This window comes from Haemorhous mexicanus, chromosome 2 (assembly GCF_027477595.1).
Source record: "Haemorhous mexicanus isolate bHaeMex1 chromosome 2, bHaeMex1.pri, whole genome shotgun sequence".
Lineage (NCBI taxonomy): Eukaryota > Metazoa > Chordata > Aves > Passeriformes > Fringillidae > Haemorhous > Haemorhous mexicanus.
This window is the reverse complement of record NC_082342.1, coordinates 61714924-61729494: the sequence shown is the minus strand read 5'-3', so window position 1 is coordinate 61729494 and position 14571 is coordinate 61714924. Positions and strand designations below refer to the sequence as shown.

At 36.3% G+C, this 14571-nt stretch overlaps 1 protein-coding gene across 2 annotated transcripts in view; it reads right to left on the bottom strand.

Annotated features, from left to right (window-relative positions):
* VWA8 (von Willebrand factor A domain containing 8) overlaps nt 1-14571 on the bottom strand; it is a 182733-nt gene that overhangs the window by 155297 nt on the left and 12865 nt on the right. For both annotated transcript variants that reach the window (XM_059839092.1, XM_059839093.1), the window contains exons 3-4: nt 4566-4696; nt 2328-2438 (exon numbers count right to left, since the gene is read on the bottom strand). In XM_059839092.1, coding sequence (XP_059695075.1) covers nt 2328-2438; nt 4566-4696 — 242 coding nt within the window. The remainder of the gene's footprint in view (nt 1-2327; nt 2439-4565; nt 4697-14571) is intronic.

Genomic DNA, 14571 nt, shown 5'->3' with positions numbered 1-14571 from the left:
AGATTTTGTTACAGTGTATTATTATTCAAAGTGTAAAATAACTACATTACTATATTATGAATTGCTTACAAAGAGCCTCATAAATCTTAAACTACAGATAGATTTTATTGAAGCTGTAGAATTCAGACATGGGATATCCTGGAAACCAGACTTTCAAGCTCTGCTGTCTTCTCTGGGGTGACATGAAGAGCAAGCATGAGATTCTACAGGAAAGAAACTGGTACAAAAATCTGAAAAGCAGAGTCTACTATCTTCAGTCCCTCACATGAATTCACCTTTTCTTTGTCTCAGCTATGCCAACTGAAGCAAGGTCCTTAGGGAATATTTTGTTAGGGCTTCCTACTGTTCTCAGTTAATAGTTTGCAGTTTAAAGAAGAGTAGTGTCAGGCTTCTGTAATGCTCTGAATTAGTAAAGCATTTGCAAACTTCAAAATCATTAAATTAACTCATTGAAATTCAGGCACCAGTGTAATCTGTAAAACTTTATAGCTCAATAATAGAAGGGAATAAATAGAGCTATGATGGTTCTAAACGTAACTATGTACCATATTTTATGCATCTAACAAAAATGCGGGATGAGAAAGCCTCAGCTGGAACATCACTATCTAGGAGATTCATCTTTCATATTTCCAGTATTTTAAAAGCGTTCATCTAAATACCCAGTATTTCTTTTCCTAAGTTCCATTCAAAGCTTAAACACACATTGGTTATAAATGTGATGAGTAAAACATGAACTCAGGAAAGATGCAACAGATTCCGACAGATTTTAGTATTTTGATACTTTGCTAAAGCAAAGTCTTGGTCTGAAGTACTGCTGTGCTGGATTCTGGCAAAAACCTTTCAACTGAAAATTTCTAACTAACTGAGGAAGGTGGTTATCTTAGACCTTGATCTTAAGAAGCAAATCTTCCCAGAGTGTTCATGCTGGAGTGAGATGACTCAAAACAGAGTGAGACAGCCTCACTTTGTACAAATCAAAGTCTGGGATCCAAGTCTACAGACAAATACAGAAGCAACAAGCCATCTCACATCTCAGTGAGCTTCTTACAGTCCTTGATGCAGTGGCTCTTACAAATGTTAGCTAACTAGTGCTATTACACCATGGGTCAATTACCTTGACTATCCCATACCAAGTGTGAGGATAAGGCTGCCCACAACAGCAGACAGGTGTGGAAGTGATATTAGACCATGAATTAATCCAGAACCTACACAAATGCTCTTGTCCTCTGGTAAATGAGAAGCCACTTACAGCCCTAAAACACAGTACAGTGGCTCAAATTATCTCCTATTGTGCAATCCTTGCATTTCCAGATAAGCATGAAATAATTTGAAGTCCTAGAAGTAACTGAAATAAAATACATTTAGATTAATTGTTAATTCTTCATTCTGAGAATTGTCCACTGCTCAAAGCCATTTATTGTGGTTTCAAGAAAATCTGCTTAAAGGTTTCTTGAAAATTTGGAAGCTGAAAAAGTGATCATTGGGAATTTAAGAAAAAAAAAGAGAAAAATGTTTCTGTAAAAGAGAGAACAAAGTTTTCGGTTTTCTCTCGTGAAACACCTTTATGATAGTGATATCATTAACCTCTATAGCATCACCAACCAAAAACTCTTTTAGATAACTCCTTTAAGTTTGTACTACATCACAGGAACTGGCCCATCCAATCTAGCCAGAAACCTAACTTCTGCAAAAATTTTAGGTGTCTATGAAAACAGACATTTCACATGAAGAGTGTAATTATCTGCATAATCAGAAAGGAAACATGCCACTGATATGAAGAGAAATCTTACCTCACACAAGTCACTCTATGGCTGTGCCAAATCAGCTACTGGGGCAATACAGATGGCAAGAGTGTTTAAATCATTATTTTATTCCAGGTTAGCAGAGAGGTTTCAAATCAAATCTCCCAATTGTCTCCCTTTACTGTGCTTGGGTTTCACAACACAGAGCAGTCATAAAACACATGAACTAGATGCTTTCACAATTAAACTAGATCAGAAGATTCATTTCGGGAATACACCTGATGTGCTGAAAATGTTGAGGAAAAGACATAGCAAGGGAAGTGCTTATCAAACTTGCACAGAATGGACCTTACTCTTACCAAAAACGGTCTGTCTAAATCAACCCTGTAGTACTCTTAAGAGACAAAGTAGTCTTAGATTTGGGTAAAGATAACATTTATGACAATAATGAGATCATTGTGCATGAGACTTTCTACTTGGATTAGAAACATGACAATCCAACACATTGATTTTTCATAATATAAACCATGACTTCCTTCAAACTACTTGTGAATAATGACTAGGTGGTGTGTGACTGCAACTTGCCTGGTCAAGATAAAAAGCGCTGCCATCCCGGATCTCTCGGCGCTGTTTGAGGTCAGTTTCTGTGGTGTCCCTTGACAGTGCGATATATTCAACCTCCCGCTTTGTCAGCTCCTGAGGACAACAGCCTAAAGTTATTGCAAAAATAGCACTATAACCCGAGTGACTGAACTTTAAGAATACACCTAATGGTATAATTGTACAAAAAAGCTCTAGGCAGCGGCACAGTGATCTGAAATAACTCTGAACAAAATCTAATATCTCCGATTTTTAAAATGTTAACAGTGTGTTCTGCCTCAAACAAATCGTTTGAATTTCTGCTCAATAAACTTTTATTTTCCCCAAACCTATTCTAAAAGAGCTATATACTCTTTCCATTGAACATCTGTAACATCCTGTAGGTTAATCTTCTGGTTCCAGACTCTGAAAAACAGCCAACATCTACAAATGACAAATAAAAATCAGAAATTTTCTGTAAAAGATTGAAATGTTCAACTCTCACAGTTCAGTAACACTTATAGTGCGATGCAGCTGTGTTTATTACCTGCACATGTTCTGCCAGTACACTGATGAACTGTATTACTCTTACCCTCTCTTCCCTGGCTGTCATGAGATGCACTTTGCATCTGTAAAACTATAGGCTATTTAAAATAGGATAACTCTTGGGTTATCGTTTTTCTTATTTTGATTCAATGTGAGAAATACTTAGAATTTGCTATCTTAAAGGAATAAAAACGATTCCCCCATGCATTTATAACAGATATATTTCTGCTACTTCCATATCTGGGTTATCCTGCATTCTGCTTAGGAAACAAATTCATAATGAAATGCTCTTAGTCCTTATTTCTCAATTAAAGATGTCATTGATTTAAAAAACACCTCTTAACAGGCAGCTTTTAACTACAGTTGTATGAAAAAAAATAAAGCAAAGATATAAAACCCAATTAAAACGATTTTCTTTCCACTTTTGCAGTGCCTATTGGGTTACCAAAAGCCACCAATTCCTTTATGTTGCAGGTAGATATAGTTGCACTTACTTTTCATTAAAGGGGGAAAAAAGAGTATTTTTCAACAACTAGCCCTGTGAAGGAATGCATGGTAGCTTTCAGCAGCAGCAAATACAAGTTTTCCAGGCTTATATATTTTCATTAAAGGCACCACAGCATGTATCAGCTCACATGGAAAGACGAGCCTTCACATAAATTTTTGGCTTGGCATCGAATCAATAAGCTGCAGTCTTTCTAATAGATCTCAAGTGCATAGAGTCTGTGGCATAAATAACAAGGCACGTTCGCTATCCTATGCCTGAATATCAGGTGTTTTTCCAAGTCTTTTTTTTTTAGGGTATTCCAAACTCATTATCATTTATTTTAAGGAATACATCAAACTGTCAAGTAGCACATCTGGTTTGCTGACTTAAAAAACCTTTTCTCTCCTTGACAAAGTTCAGAATCATGTAGCTTTCCCCTCTACACTTTACCTCAGGGAGGTAGCCTTTGAATTAGTATCTTTTGATCTTTAAAGGAATGCCTGATCTTTATGACAACTGTTTATACACCTCCATTTGTGTTTCCTCTGCTCAACCTGATTCCAGATACAGCTCATGGCAGACCTAGTCCTACCTACATAACTTTTTGGGGCAGACATACAAATCGTTTGTATGTCTGCCCCCCTCCTGATCATTTAAGGGCAGTTACTTTTCAAATGTGAAATTTTATACATGATGCTGCCATGGTTCATGCAGATGGCTGTAGGCAAGTCCTTCCCACATTCCAAGAAAGGATCACACACGCATCTACTCTTTCTAAACACTCAGAACAACTGCTTCTAAATGTTACTTAGAACACTTCTCTCCCAAATCCTTCCCTTCATTTCTTTTTTTATGTAATGAAGCAAAAACGATTTGTTGTCCATAGCACAAGGCAGATATCTTAATCTTCTAATATACATAATGCCGAGAACAAACTGTTTCTCCATTTGTGATAGCATATGGTAACACAGTTTTCCAACTCTTTTTTTCCCCCTGGAGTTTAAGCAGAAAAACATGTATTAAAATGTCTGTACTTTCTATTTGTCTGCAACAAAAACAGAGCTTTGGAAAGCACGTTTATGAAAAAACCTATTTACTTCCTAAGTAGCTTGCTGTAAGATTCTCTAGGACTACCTTTTACCATTTGTCTAGTATAAGAATGGCTGACATTAATAACAATATTTCCAACACATTTAAACCAACATACTCACCAGGTACTGCATGGCAATTGATCTCCGGAGAGGCCCAGGAGGCCCAATAAGAAAGACATCTTGGCCAAGAAGATCTTTCTGCATTATCCATCTTAAATGGTGGACTACAGACTGGGCCAGAGACTCTGTCACTTTGAAACACAAAGATAAGAGCACGTTATTAATTTTGAACTGTTAGATACCCGGCCATTCAACACTTTCTTTGAGCTTATCTCCAAAATGAAAATACACAAAGCTATACTGCCCTATCTGGACAGCTGAAAAGCAGAGAATTCCACACTGAGTTTATATTAGACCACTTAACTTACATATAAAAGTTTATACATCTATCTTACCTATTTCTTTTTTCTCTGCACAACTTCATCCTTCAAAAAAACAACAACCAACATAAACCAGAAAAACAGGTTGTGGATTTATATTTCACATTAAACTGATCAACATAAAAACTGGTTTTTATTACTCAATGTTGAGTGGACTCCCCAGCATCAGTTAATATAATATAAATACATTATACAGTTACATAATATATTTCCAAAATATAATTTGTGAAATACTTATCCAGCCTATATCCCAATGTTTCTGCAAATTGTGAAGCTCAAATAAACCCCAAAAAACTCTGATCACATCAGACTAAGGTTAGTGTTCAGGGACAAGCCTAATTTGCTACTTGTTTTAAAGATAACTGCATTCTTGTTTATATTTTGACACAATAAATCACAGAATTAAATTATCAAGCAAACCCAAACTTTGTCCTATCTCCACATTTATACCATACAGCTTCCAAAACCACAATTAAAAAAAAAAATCAAAGCAGATCTATTTACTTCTATTAAGAAATATCATATGCATTAATTTAAAAAACAATAACCTGATGATAATGAAACTAACACTTTTACCACATGTATACAAATGTTGGCAGCACTGGAAAGTATCATGCAGAAACAGCACACTGAAGGAGCCATACACCACACTCATTGCCATACGTCACCCTATCCTCAGAAAAGTCCTTCACATACTCCCCCAACAAAGCCTGGCTCTTTCTCAGCCACGAGAAAAAGCACTAGTGCAGGAAGGGAAGGGGAACATAGGCAAGTCAGGAGGGGGATTTATGTATGCATGGGTGTGTATGGCGGCTTTCAGAACAGTGTGACAAGACCAATGACAAGGCTTGAACTGGAGGCTCAAGGGCAGTGACTGGGTTGCTGAAATGCAGTAAGAAAGGAGTAAGAGGCCATGAAATCTCCAAACTAATACTTGGTTATTCACCTTTTTTCAGTGTGATTACTGGGTGCAATTAGAAGCTAACATTTACAAAAACAAGCCCTGGTGTTACATCTGACACAGAGGAACCAGCATGTGCAGGGCAGAGTTAAGGACGGCAGGCAATAGTGCCACTCGGTTCTGAAGGAGTTCAGTTCACTGCTGAATCTTTGCAAACCACAATTAAAATCCATTTTTGTAAGACTACAGAAACAGCACTAAAGGACTGTGTGGGAATCAAGGAAGATTTTGTTTAAGCATAAGGGAGATTAAGGAAAATTTTAATAAAAACTAACTGAAGGTTTTGGTTTTTGCTCTGGCACTCAGGGAATCCATTTGAAATCATCTGCTTCCACAGAAATTTACAATATCCTTACTACCAATGTGAACAGAAATAGTATACACATGCAGGTGGGCAATCTATGCATTAGGATTGTCAGATTAATTGTTAAACCAACATTTCAGGTTTCCTTATTTTCTAGTTTTGTTTTCTGAACAACTGTCATTAGTGTGTCCAGGATTAGCTTTCACATATGGTGTGGTGAGATCATATGAATGTAAAATGTTTTCTTCTTCATTGCTGAAGTACTGTATTCCAAAAGCAATGCACATTGTACCACACACAGCTGGGCAAGTGCAAATCAGTTCCTCACAGCAAATAACATGTTCCTATCTACAAGATTTTCAAGGAAATTAGGGAAATTCCTACTAGATATATTCTTTGGGAAATAAAGGGTAATAGATAACAGCAGAATAACTGCTGTGTCCAAACTTTTCTACTGGACAGGTATGGAAATTTGAAAAGCACCACACAAAGAAAAATAATTATCTTAAAGGTAGAATTAAAATTTTAGGACAGATCTCACATTGATTTTACTTCTACCTGGATGAAGCCAATGTGCCTCTAGTGTATTTCTACAATAGCTGGTCTCAAAAGAAGAAAAATACTTTGCTTGCAGAGGAAAAAAAAAGCTTGGAACTCTTTCATGTCAAAATTTATGCACTAGAAGCACAGCAAAATCAGCTTTGACACAGCCTGACTACAAATGCCTCTGGCATAATTCTCATTAATACGTGTAGCTATCTTTTTCATTTTTAGGATGGTCTCAAGAAAAAAACTTGGCTCACACTTCAAAACAGTACCATAAATAGCAACAGGACTTTAGAATGTTCAGCAGCATCTGCAAGAAAAGCTATCATGTAAAAGAGAACACGAGTGCACAACATTCAAAAAAATGTAAAATCTTAGAATGTGATCTCCATGAAAAACCTAAAGGAATTTAAGGGCACTTATATTATCATTGTGTTTAAACAGTCCAAATATATTCTGCAATAGCAATATAAAAAATACAACTTAGTGAGAATGTCCTGCTTTTTTTGAGAAAAGGTCACAAAAGACAATTTCTTATTGATACATTTCATAGAAAAAGGCGTCCTTGCTTCCCCATTCACATCATTCTCCTCACAAACAGATTACAGCTCGATCAATTATAATACATGTTTTCCATCACAAAGTAGCACATTGACATCTGCAAACTCACTCAAAGAAAGCCTGTTATAAATGATGCCAACAATTCCAAGCTAGCATTCTCTATGGTGAACTGTCAAGAGGGCAGCTTCCACTTGTCAGTTCCTTCAGTTCTAACATGTAATATCTGTACATTGTTCAGATACTAAACCTACTTCACCTTCCCAGCTGTCTTTTTAAAATTAGAATAATGTAGCATTTTCTTGTACATGCAGTCAGTGCTGCAGTTTCCAAAGCACAGTATGCTTTTCAAAAGCAACATCAGATGCACAAACACAGTATCTTGTATATAATTGTATAATTTTGAACTACTTGTACTGTGTTCTCAGCATTGCAAGGCTTTTAGGTTTTCTCTAATATGACTTGAAAAAAAATCCTCTCTATTCAAGAGCTGTATATCAACTTTACCACAAGTACCATATAATATTTTTTACGACATTTTTAGAAGACAGGGCAAATTTGAAGAAAGCATCAGCAAGTATATTACAACAATTTCTATTAATTACCTGATGAGTCAGATAGCATCTAATGCAGATCGGGATTGCACAATCTGTTTAGTGGCACTCTGCTGATTTGCAGCAGTTAAATAGCAGGCCCTATATTCTTAATCTGCAGGATGGTGCATAGCAAGCCTCTGCAGTGGGTTCTCTAAGACATCATCTGGCCCATGCAGGAGAGTAGCTGGTGCTACAATTTGCTATTCCTGTGTACCAAGGACAGCAAAATTGCATTCTATTGATTTGTAATAAATGATAAGCAGAACAGCACCTAGCAGAATCTGCACAAGCATTCTGTAAAGTGAGCAGCTGAAGCTGAACAGAGAAATCCCCAAAAAAAGAAAAGTAGAAAATGTTTTAGATAGATTTTGAAGCAAACGCAGCAGCTGCTCTTGTTTGATCCACAAATCAGCTTTTGATAAAGCCAAGACTGAAATGGCTATGCTAGCCTCAGAAATATTCCAGTTCATTCATACTTGAATTCTTGGCACACTCACTGAAGCTGTAAGATTCGTTGGAGATACCAGACATTATCTGCTGGCAAGTCCTTGTGTCCCACCTACAGAAGAAATCTCATAAATGAAGGAGATGTGTAACTCTTCCCACTATTCAGACAGTTGGGTGAACTGATTCTTCCCAAGAACACCTATTCCAGATGTGGTACAAAATACAGCAGAACTCCTGTCCCCATATGACTCTGGTTGATCACGTAATAACCAACAGGCACTTAAAAACATCAATATACATAATTTCAGCAGAATAAAAAAGACCTCTGCATTCACTGAACTTTCACTACAAGGCATGCTCCAATTCTGAAAATGGCTCCTTGTTTCAGGAGAGCTAAAAATTAATGACAGGAACAAGATGTCCCTCTCATCTGAATACCAAGGGGTCCTGTAGCTGTCCATGGCTGTCTGCAGTACATCCAACACAGGGAGCAGCACCTGTAAAACACAGCTAAGGGAGAAGGGACAAGGAAGGAGGTCTTTGTCTAAAACCATAAATACATTTCAAAAAGGGAATTTTTATTTTACTTTTTAAATGAACTCACTGAGACTTATTTCACAGCTTGTTCAGGCTGGAAGACAATGAGCAAAGAGAGTGAGTTGGCCAGGACAGAGTGAAAGAGGCAGCATGGCCAAGGCAGAGGGGAGGCACTGCTATGTGGTCTGCTTTCAGCTACTGCCATTTAGCAAATAAAACATTGCTGTTCTTCCCATTTAATGCTGATGCACAGAACCCAAAGAGTTTTCAGTCTTATAAATGTGGTTACACCACAGACAGTTTTCACTGGAATACTATTTTTCCTCATAAATTTTTCATGTGAACACTCTTCATTCCAAAAATTTTGGTCTTGCGGTGTTAAGGAAACAAATTGCAAGTTTTTGCAGGGGCTTAGAAAAGGGGAAGTTACTTCTTGGATGAGACTGTGAACTCATTTATCAATTCCTTTGAATTGATTACTTTACAGGCAGGTGTTAGTTCTACACATAAGGTGTTATTCTACACAGATAAATCATATTCTCCATGTGAGTAGAAATTAAAAGATAATATAAAGGAAACATGTAAAACCAAATAGCTTTCTGGAAGAAACCCTGAATGGGATCCTGAAGACTAAGTTTCTCCCTGTGACACAAACATGGAATAAGTGAAAATATTCCTAGGTGGATGTACTACTCAGAAAAATACATAGTCAGAGCAGTTATCCATAGCTCAGACTCCAACTGGAGGGACATAGCATGTCTGCTTTTGAGCACAACAGCTCAGGCCAGCACCAAAAAGTATGAGAGAATCTAGGATAAAAACCAAGAAAAGTTATCATAAGATATTTGAATTGAGTCTAGAAAAGAAATAACTGTTTTCCAATATGCAAGACAGAACCACCATGAAGAAAAAAAGTTCTCTGCATCAAGGCTATGCTAGATAGAATAAACCCCTGGCAACTAAAAGCGTGCCCAAAAAAACTTAAATGAAGCATTCCAACAAGCTTTTTTCACAAAAGAATCCTTAATTACTGGAGAAAAATGTGCAGAGAAGTTCTGAAATCTACATCATGAACACATTTTAAGAACAAGGAGGACAAACATCTCTCAGGAGTGGTTTGGAGTCAGCTGACCTAGCTTTGAAGCACAAGGAACAGTGGAAACAATTCCCTGAGCTCCATCTAGACCTTCTCTGTAGGCTTCCATGTCCCCATGTTTGCCTGTGCCTCACTCAGTACAGACAAAATAGGGATAATAATCTAAAATGTCCAGAGCTCTACTGACAAAAAGCCCACTATTTCAGATTCCCACTATTTCAGAATGGGGTGGCAACATCCAAACAGCAGAACAGTTGGAAGCCTACATGAAAACTCAAACTGTTGAAATGGTCATCATCTCTGACAGCAGACACCTTCCCTGAGGCTAGGAATGAAGAAATGCAATGAATGAAGTGTTTGTTAGCATGAAATTACAGTGATCCTGCAATACAACCTGTCTCTAGAAAGTGTTGCACTCTGACACTCAGATGTAAAGTTAACACAAAAAAGAGTGAGCACACATTCCAGGGAAAAGCTGAGCCTACTTAGAGCAAAATTGAACATACATCAGTCCCAGCTTCAATATGTGGCACATACAATCCTGTGAGGACAGAGACTATTACACGCACAAACATTCTGTTTGAATTCCTCACAATAATTTCTCAAAATATCACAACAAACAAAATTAATGACTTAATCCCTTGTATACACACATATCATTTCTGATCACACACTGTGGGGGTGCTCAGATTGAGGACATCTGGCAAAAATTACACTGAAATTAATCTTCCACATTCAATGCAGTTGCATGTAAACTCTCTCAAATGCACTCGCACCTTCACAGAGCAGCAAAGCCCTGTTGCAGAAGAACATCCCTTTTCCTGCCCTAATGAGTATTTGCCATCATTGAACAAAATGTCCTGGAAGAGCTTTGTTGGGAATCGTTTTGTCAAGATTAATAAATAGCTAAAATGTCAAGTACATTGTCATTTTCATAACATTTCCAGAAACCATTAAGGAAAGCAGTACACTGCCATGAACCACCCCCCTAACAAAAAAAGAGGGCACTCTTGCAATTCAATTTTAGGTTTAAACTATCACAGAAAGTCATATAAAGTTTCTCCAAAATATAATTAAAAAAACAATCATGCTTTCAGACATGGTGAGACTCTCAAAATGTAGGGCTTATTTTTACTGATAAAAGAACAAGCAGTGCAAAAATAAGTGCCCTCTTTCTAGAAGGTGTCAGACACAGTTATGACAGAAATCCCATTAATAAAATTCCCCTGTGCATGACTCATTTTTACTTGTCACTTAGAAAAAGAACTCAGATTTTATGTACCTTTAATTATAGTCTTCCAAGAAAAAGCAATTTGCCAACAACAGCAAAACAAATTAATATTTCACATTAACACACAAAATGGAGCATTTCGTAGAGAACTTGCTAGGGACCTAGCAAAACACCTGAAAAACAAAGACATGGAAACATAGGGCAAGCAGCAATACCTACCCTATCCATTTCTGCAAAATGTAATAAGGTGCAATAAAGAAGCTAAAAATCAGTCTAATTTGGTACCACAAAAATATATTTTGGTATCAGTTATGTGACAAAATAACAAATGTAAAGTTTTGTAAGTACTTAATTCATTTACATTCTTTACTGCGTAATGATTTTTTCAAATTTTTAAGGCTATTTTTGAGCCTAGAAAACAATACTGAGTTTAGCATATATTATAATAAATCTAAAATTTGCTGCAAATTATAGATATGCACTTTCAATATCACCACATTTTTAAAAGGCTTTTATCTGGCAGAAGAACAAAAGAAGAAACATTTTACTTCACACAAATGATAAGCTAGGAAACAATATCATATGCAATACTAGTAAATGAACTTCCTGCTAGCTCTTACTCCTCTACAAAAGTTACAATGGCAGAGACTTTCTCATGGATATTTCCCACTTAAGCAAATTATCTATTTATTTCTAGACTTAGTTTAAAAGAAATCATGTAAGCACATTTTCAATTTAAATTTAATATTAACTACTACAATAAATTTTCCAAATAGATGATGTTTCAGTTTATAAATTAATATAAACATGCAATTACTTCCATTTGGTTTACACCAAAACAACTTGTATCTACAGCAGTCATTTCACACAGCAAAAATAGAAGTACTCTTAAAAGAAGAAGAGAATCTGTTAAGTAATGCACATACACTCTCTAAATATCTCACATGATGAAGTCAATACAATCTACTTAACTCCACTACAGAAAATATCTTTCTTCTCCATAGTAAGATAACCAAAGAACTTACACACTGAGGGTTAAAAAGATTCCAAAGTTTAAATATACAAACAAACTGCACTCAAGTATTTAAAATAGATTTTCTGCTATGAAATACCTTAGTATTCCACCTTACTTAATTTTAACTCATTTGATACTTAGGTTTACAAGCAAAATTTTGTACCTTAAGTAAGCCTATTTACAGTACATGATTATTAAGTAACAACAGTACCTCAAGCATGACACAGACTCCTTTCAGTCAAGATTATTAATTTTTTTTTTTTTAGAGAGAGAAACAACTAATAATACATATGTTCTAATAAGTGTTACTGTTACTTGGTATCAGACTTATGTTAGTAATAAAAACATTATTATTACGTGGTGTCAGATTTTAGCTAAGATCTCATTATTCTGTACAATTCCATGCTTAATAACTTTTTCACTATCAGTTTTCAACCACTTTTTCTTATAGTCATTAAATAGAAAAATCTCTCCTTTGGTTCTACCAAATGCTTTCATAATTCTCAGTCCAAAGAACTGAAAGAGATGTTAAAGTAACATAGAGCTAACATTTAACTTGCTGAAAAGTGCAGGTTGAACAAAATATGTAATAGTGAAAAAACATTGTTAAATTGTTAAATGTGGTAAAGCATTGATATAATTAACACATTTGCTACAGCACAGAAAATGAGAAAGAAAATCAATCTACCAAAATTATAAATAAGGAAATGGGTTAGCATGGACAACTGATGTCCTTGATGATCAAAATGAGAGAAAAGGCATACAAAATAAACGGTGAAAAGCAAAAATCTATTATTTAAGGAGCTGTAAAAAGTAATAATACTGTGCAACATTTCTCAACTGTTTGGCTGCATTCCCAGGGAACTCATGAGGAATGGGATGTGTCATTACACTCTAAAACAGAAACCTTTTCCTCATAGGCTACCCTGTAACAGGGGCTGGCACAGGACACTGGAAACTTCAGGTACCTCAGATCACCTGGTAGGAAAATGACAGTCTGATGCCTACTGAGTTATGTGAATTCATCAGCCCACAGTCCAGAGGCAGATCAGTGATCTGGCCCAACAGACTACTGGCAGATTTCACACCAGTAAATGGTCAAAGCAAGCAAAATCTTCCCCTTAATATTGCCCCCTCAAGAACTTGATCTAGCTGAAGATGTCCCTGCTCTTTGCAGGGGGGGTTGGACTAAATGACCTTTAAATGTAACCTTCAACCAAAACTGTTCTATGTTTCTGTATTTCTGTTACACCTTTCCAAGGGAAAATATTTTAGACAAAATGTTATGTGACAAAATAAAGGTAAGAAACAATTAACTAAACATGTTGATATTAAGAGTCTACTACCCCAGTTATTACAAAATCAGAAATCACAGAAACACAAAACAGTTGAGGTGTGAAGGGACCTCTTGATGTCAGCTCGTCCGACCTTCCTGCTCAAGCAGGACCACGTAAAGCCTGTCTGATGAACTGCAGCACTATTACCTAAAAAAACAATATAAACTTTTTATATTGCCAGCTGTGCAGTGGCAAGTCTATTGTTGATATCATCAATGCCATCCTTCTGAAAAATAAACAAAACAAAACAAAGAAAAAGACCAGTGCTCCAGGAGTTTGCTTGATTCAAAATACCATGTAATGAATTTAGACAAGATTCTGGAAAGCAAATTCACTTGAAGTCAATGATTACACCCCCTTTCCACCTGTAGAACTGTGCAATGACAGTCATTAGTTCTCAGTGCTTGTCTCTGTGTAAACAGTCGTATAAGACTTGCATACCCTTTTAAAATGCTACACGTGCTTAGTTTTGGTCTGCAGATTTATCTGAATGGAAAAATGAGTTGTTAATGGATGTTTTTTAACTCGCATTCTGGATATCCAGCAGCCTAAATATGAAAGTACTGAACAAATGGCAACTGATCATTTTGGATCTTCAGGAAACATCTGGCTGCTACTGAGAAAAGCCACAATGCAAATGTGATTCACTTGTGATCCATGGCGCAAAAGGAAAAGCTCAAGAAGCATGTATTCTCCATGAATACTCAGGAAATAAGGATGGCTGCAAACCAGTGCTGTCTGTAATAAGGTATCAAAAGATAATGTGAATCAATTTTAGGTACATGTGCGCATGTTGTTAACGTGCATGGTCGTCTGCATATTTTCCATTTGACAGCGTTTTTCATGACTATGCAACTGACTTCTCATTAACTTGACGGATCACAAAGACCTGTATGTTTGCTGACAACAATTATGTGATAATCTGGGAATACTAAATATCACAGCAAAAAACCACCATACATCTGCAAACTGCTAGGATGTATAATCATATCAAATTGAATGGCAATTCTAAATGGCCACAGTTAATGACCAAACAACTTGAGATTATTTTTAGAAGT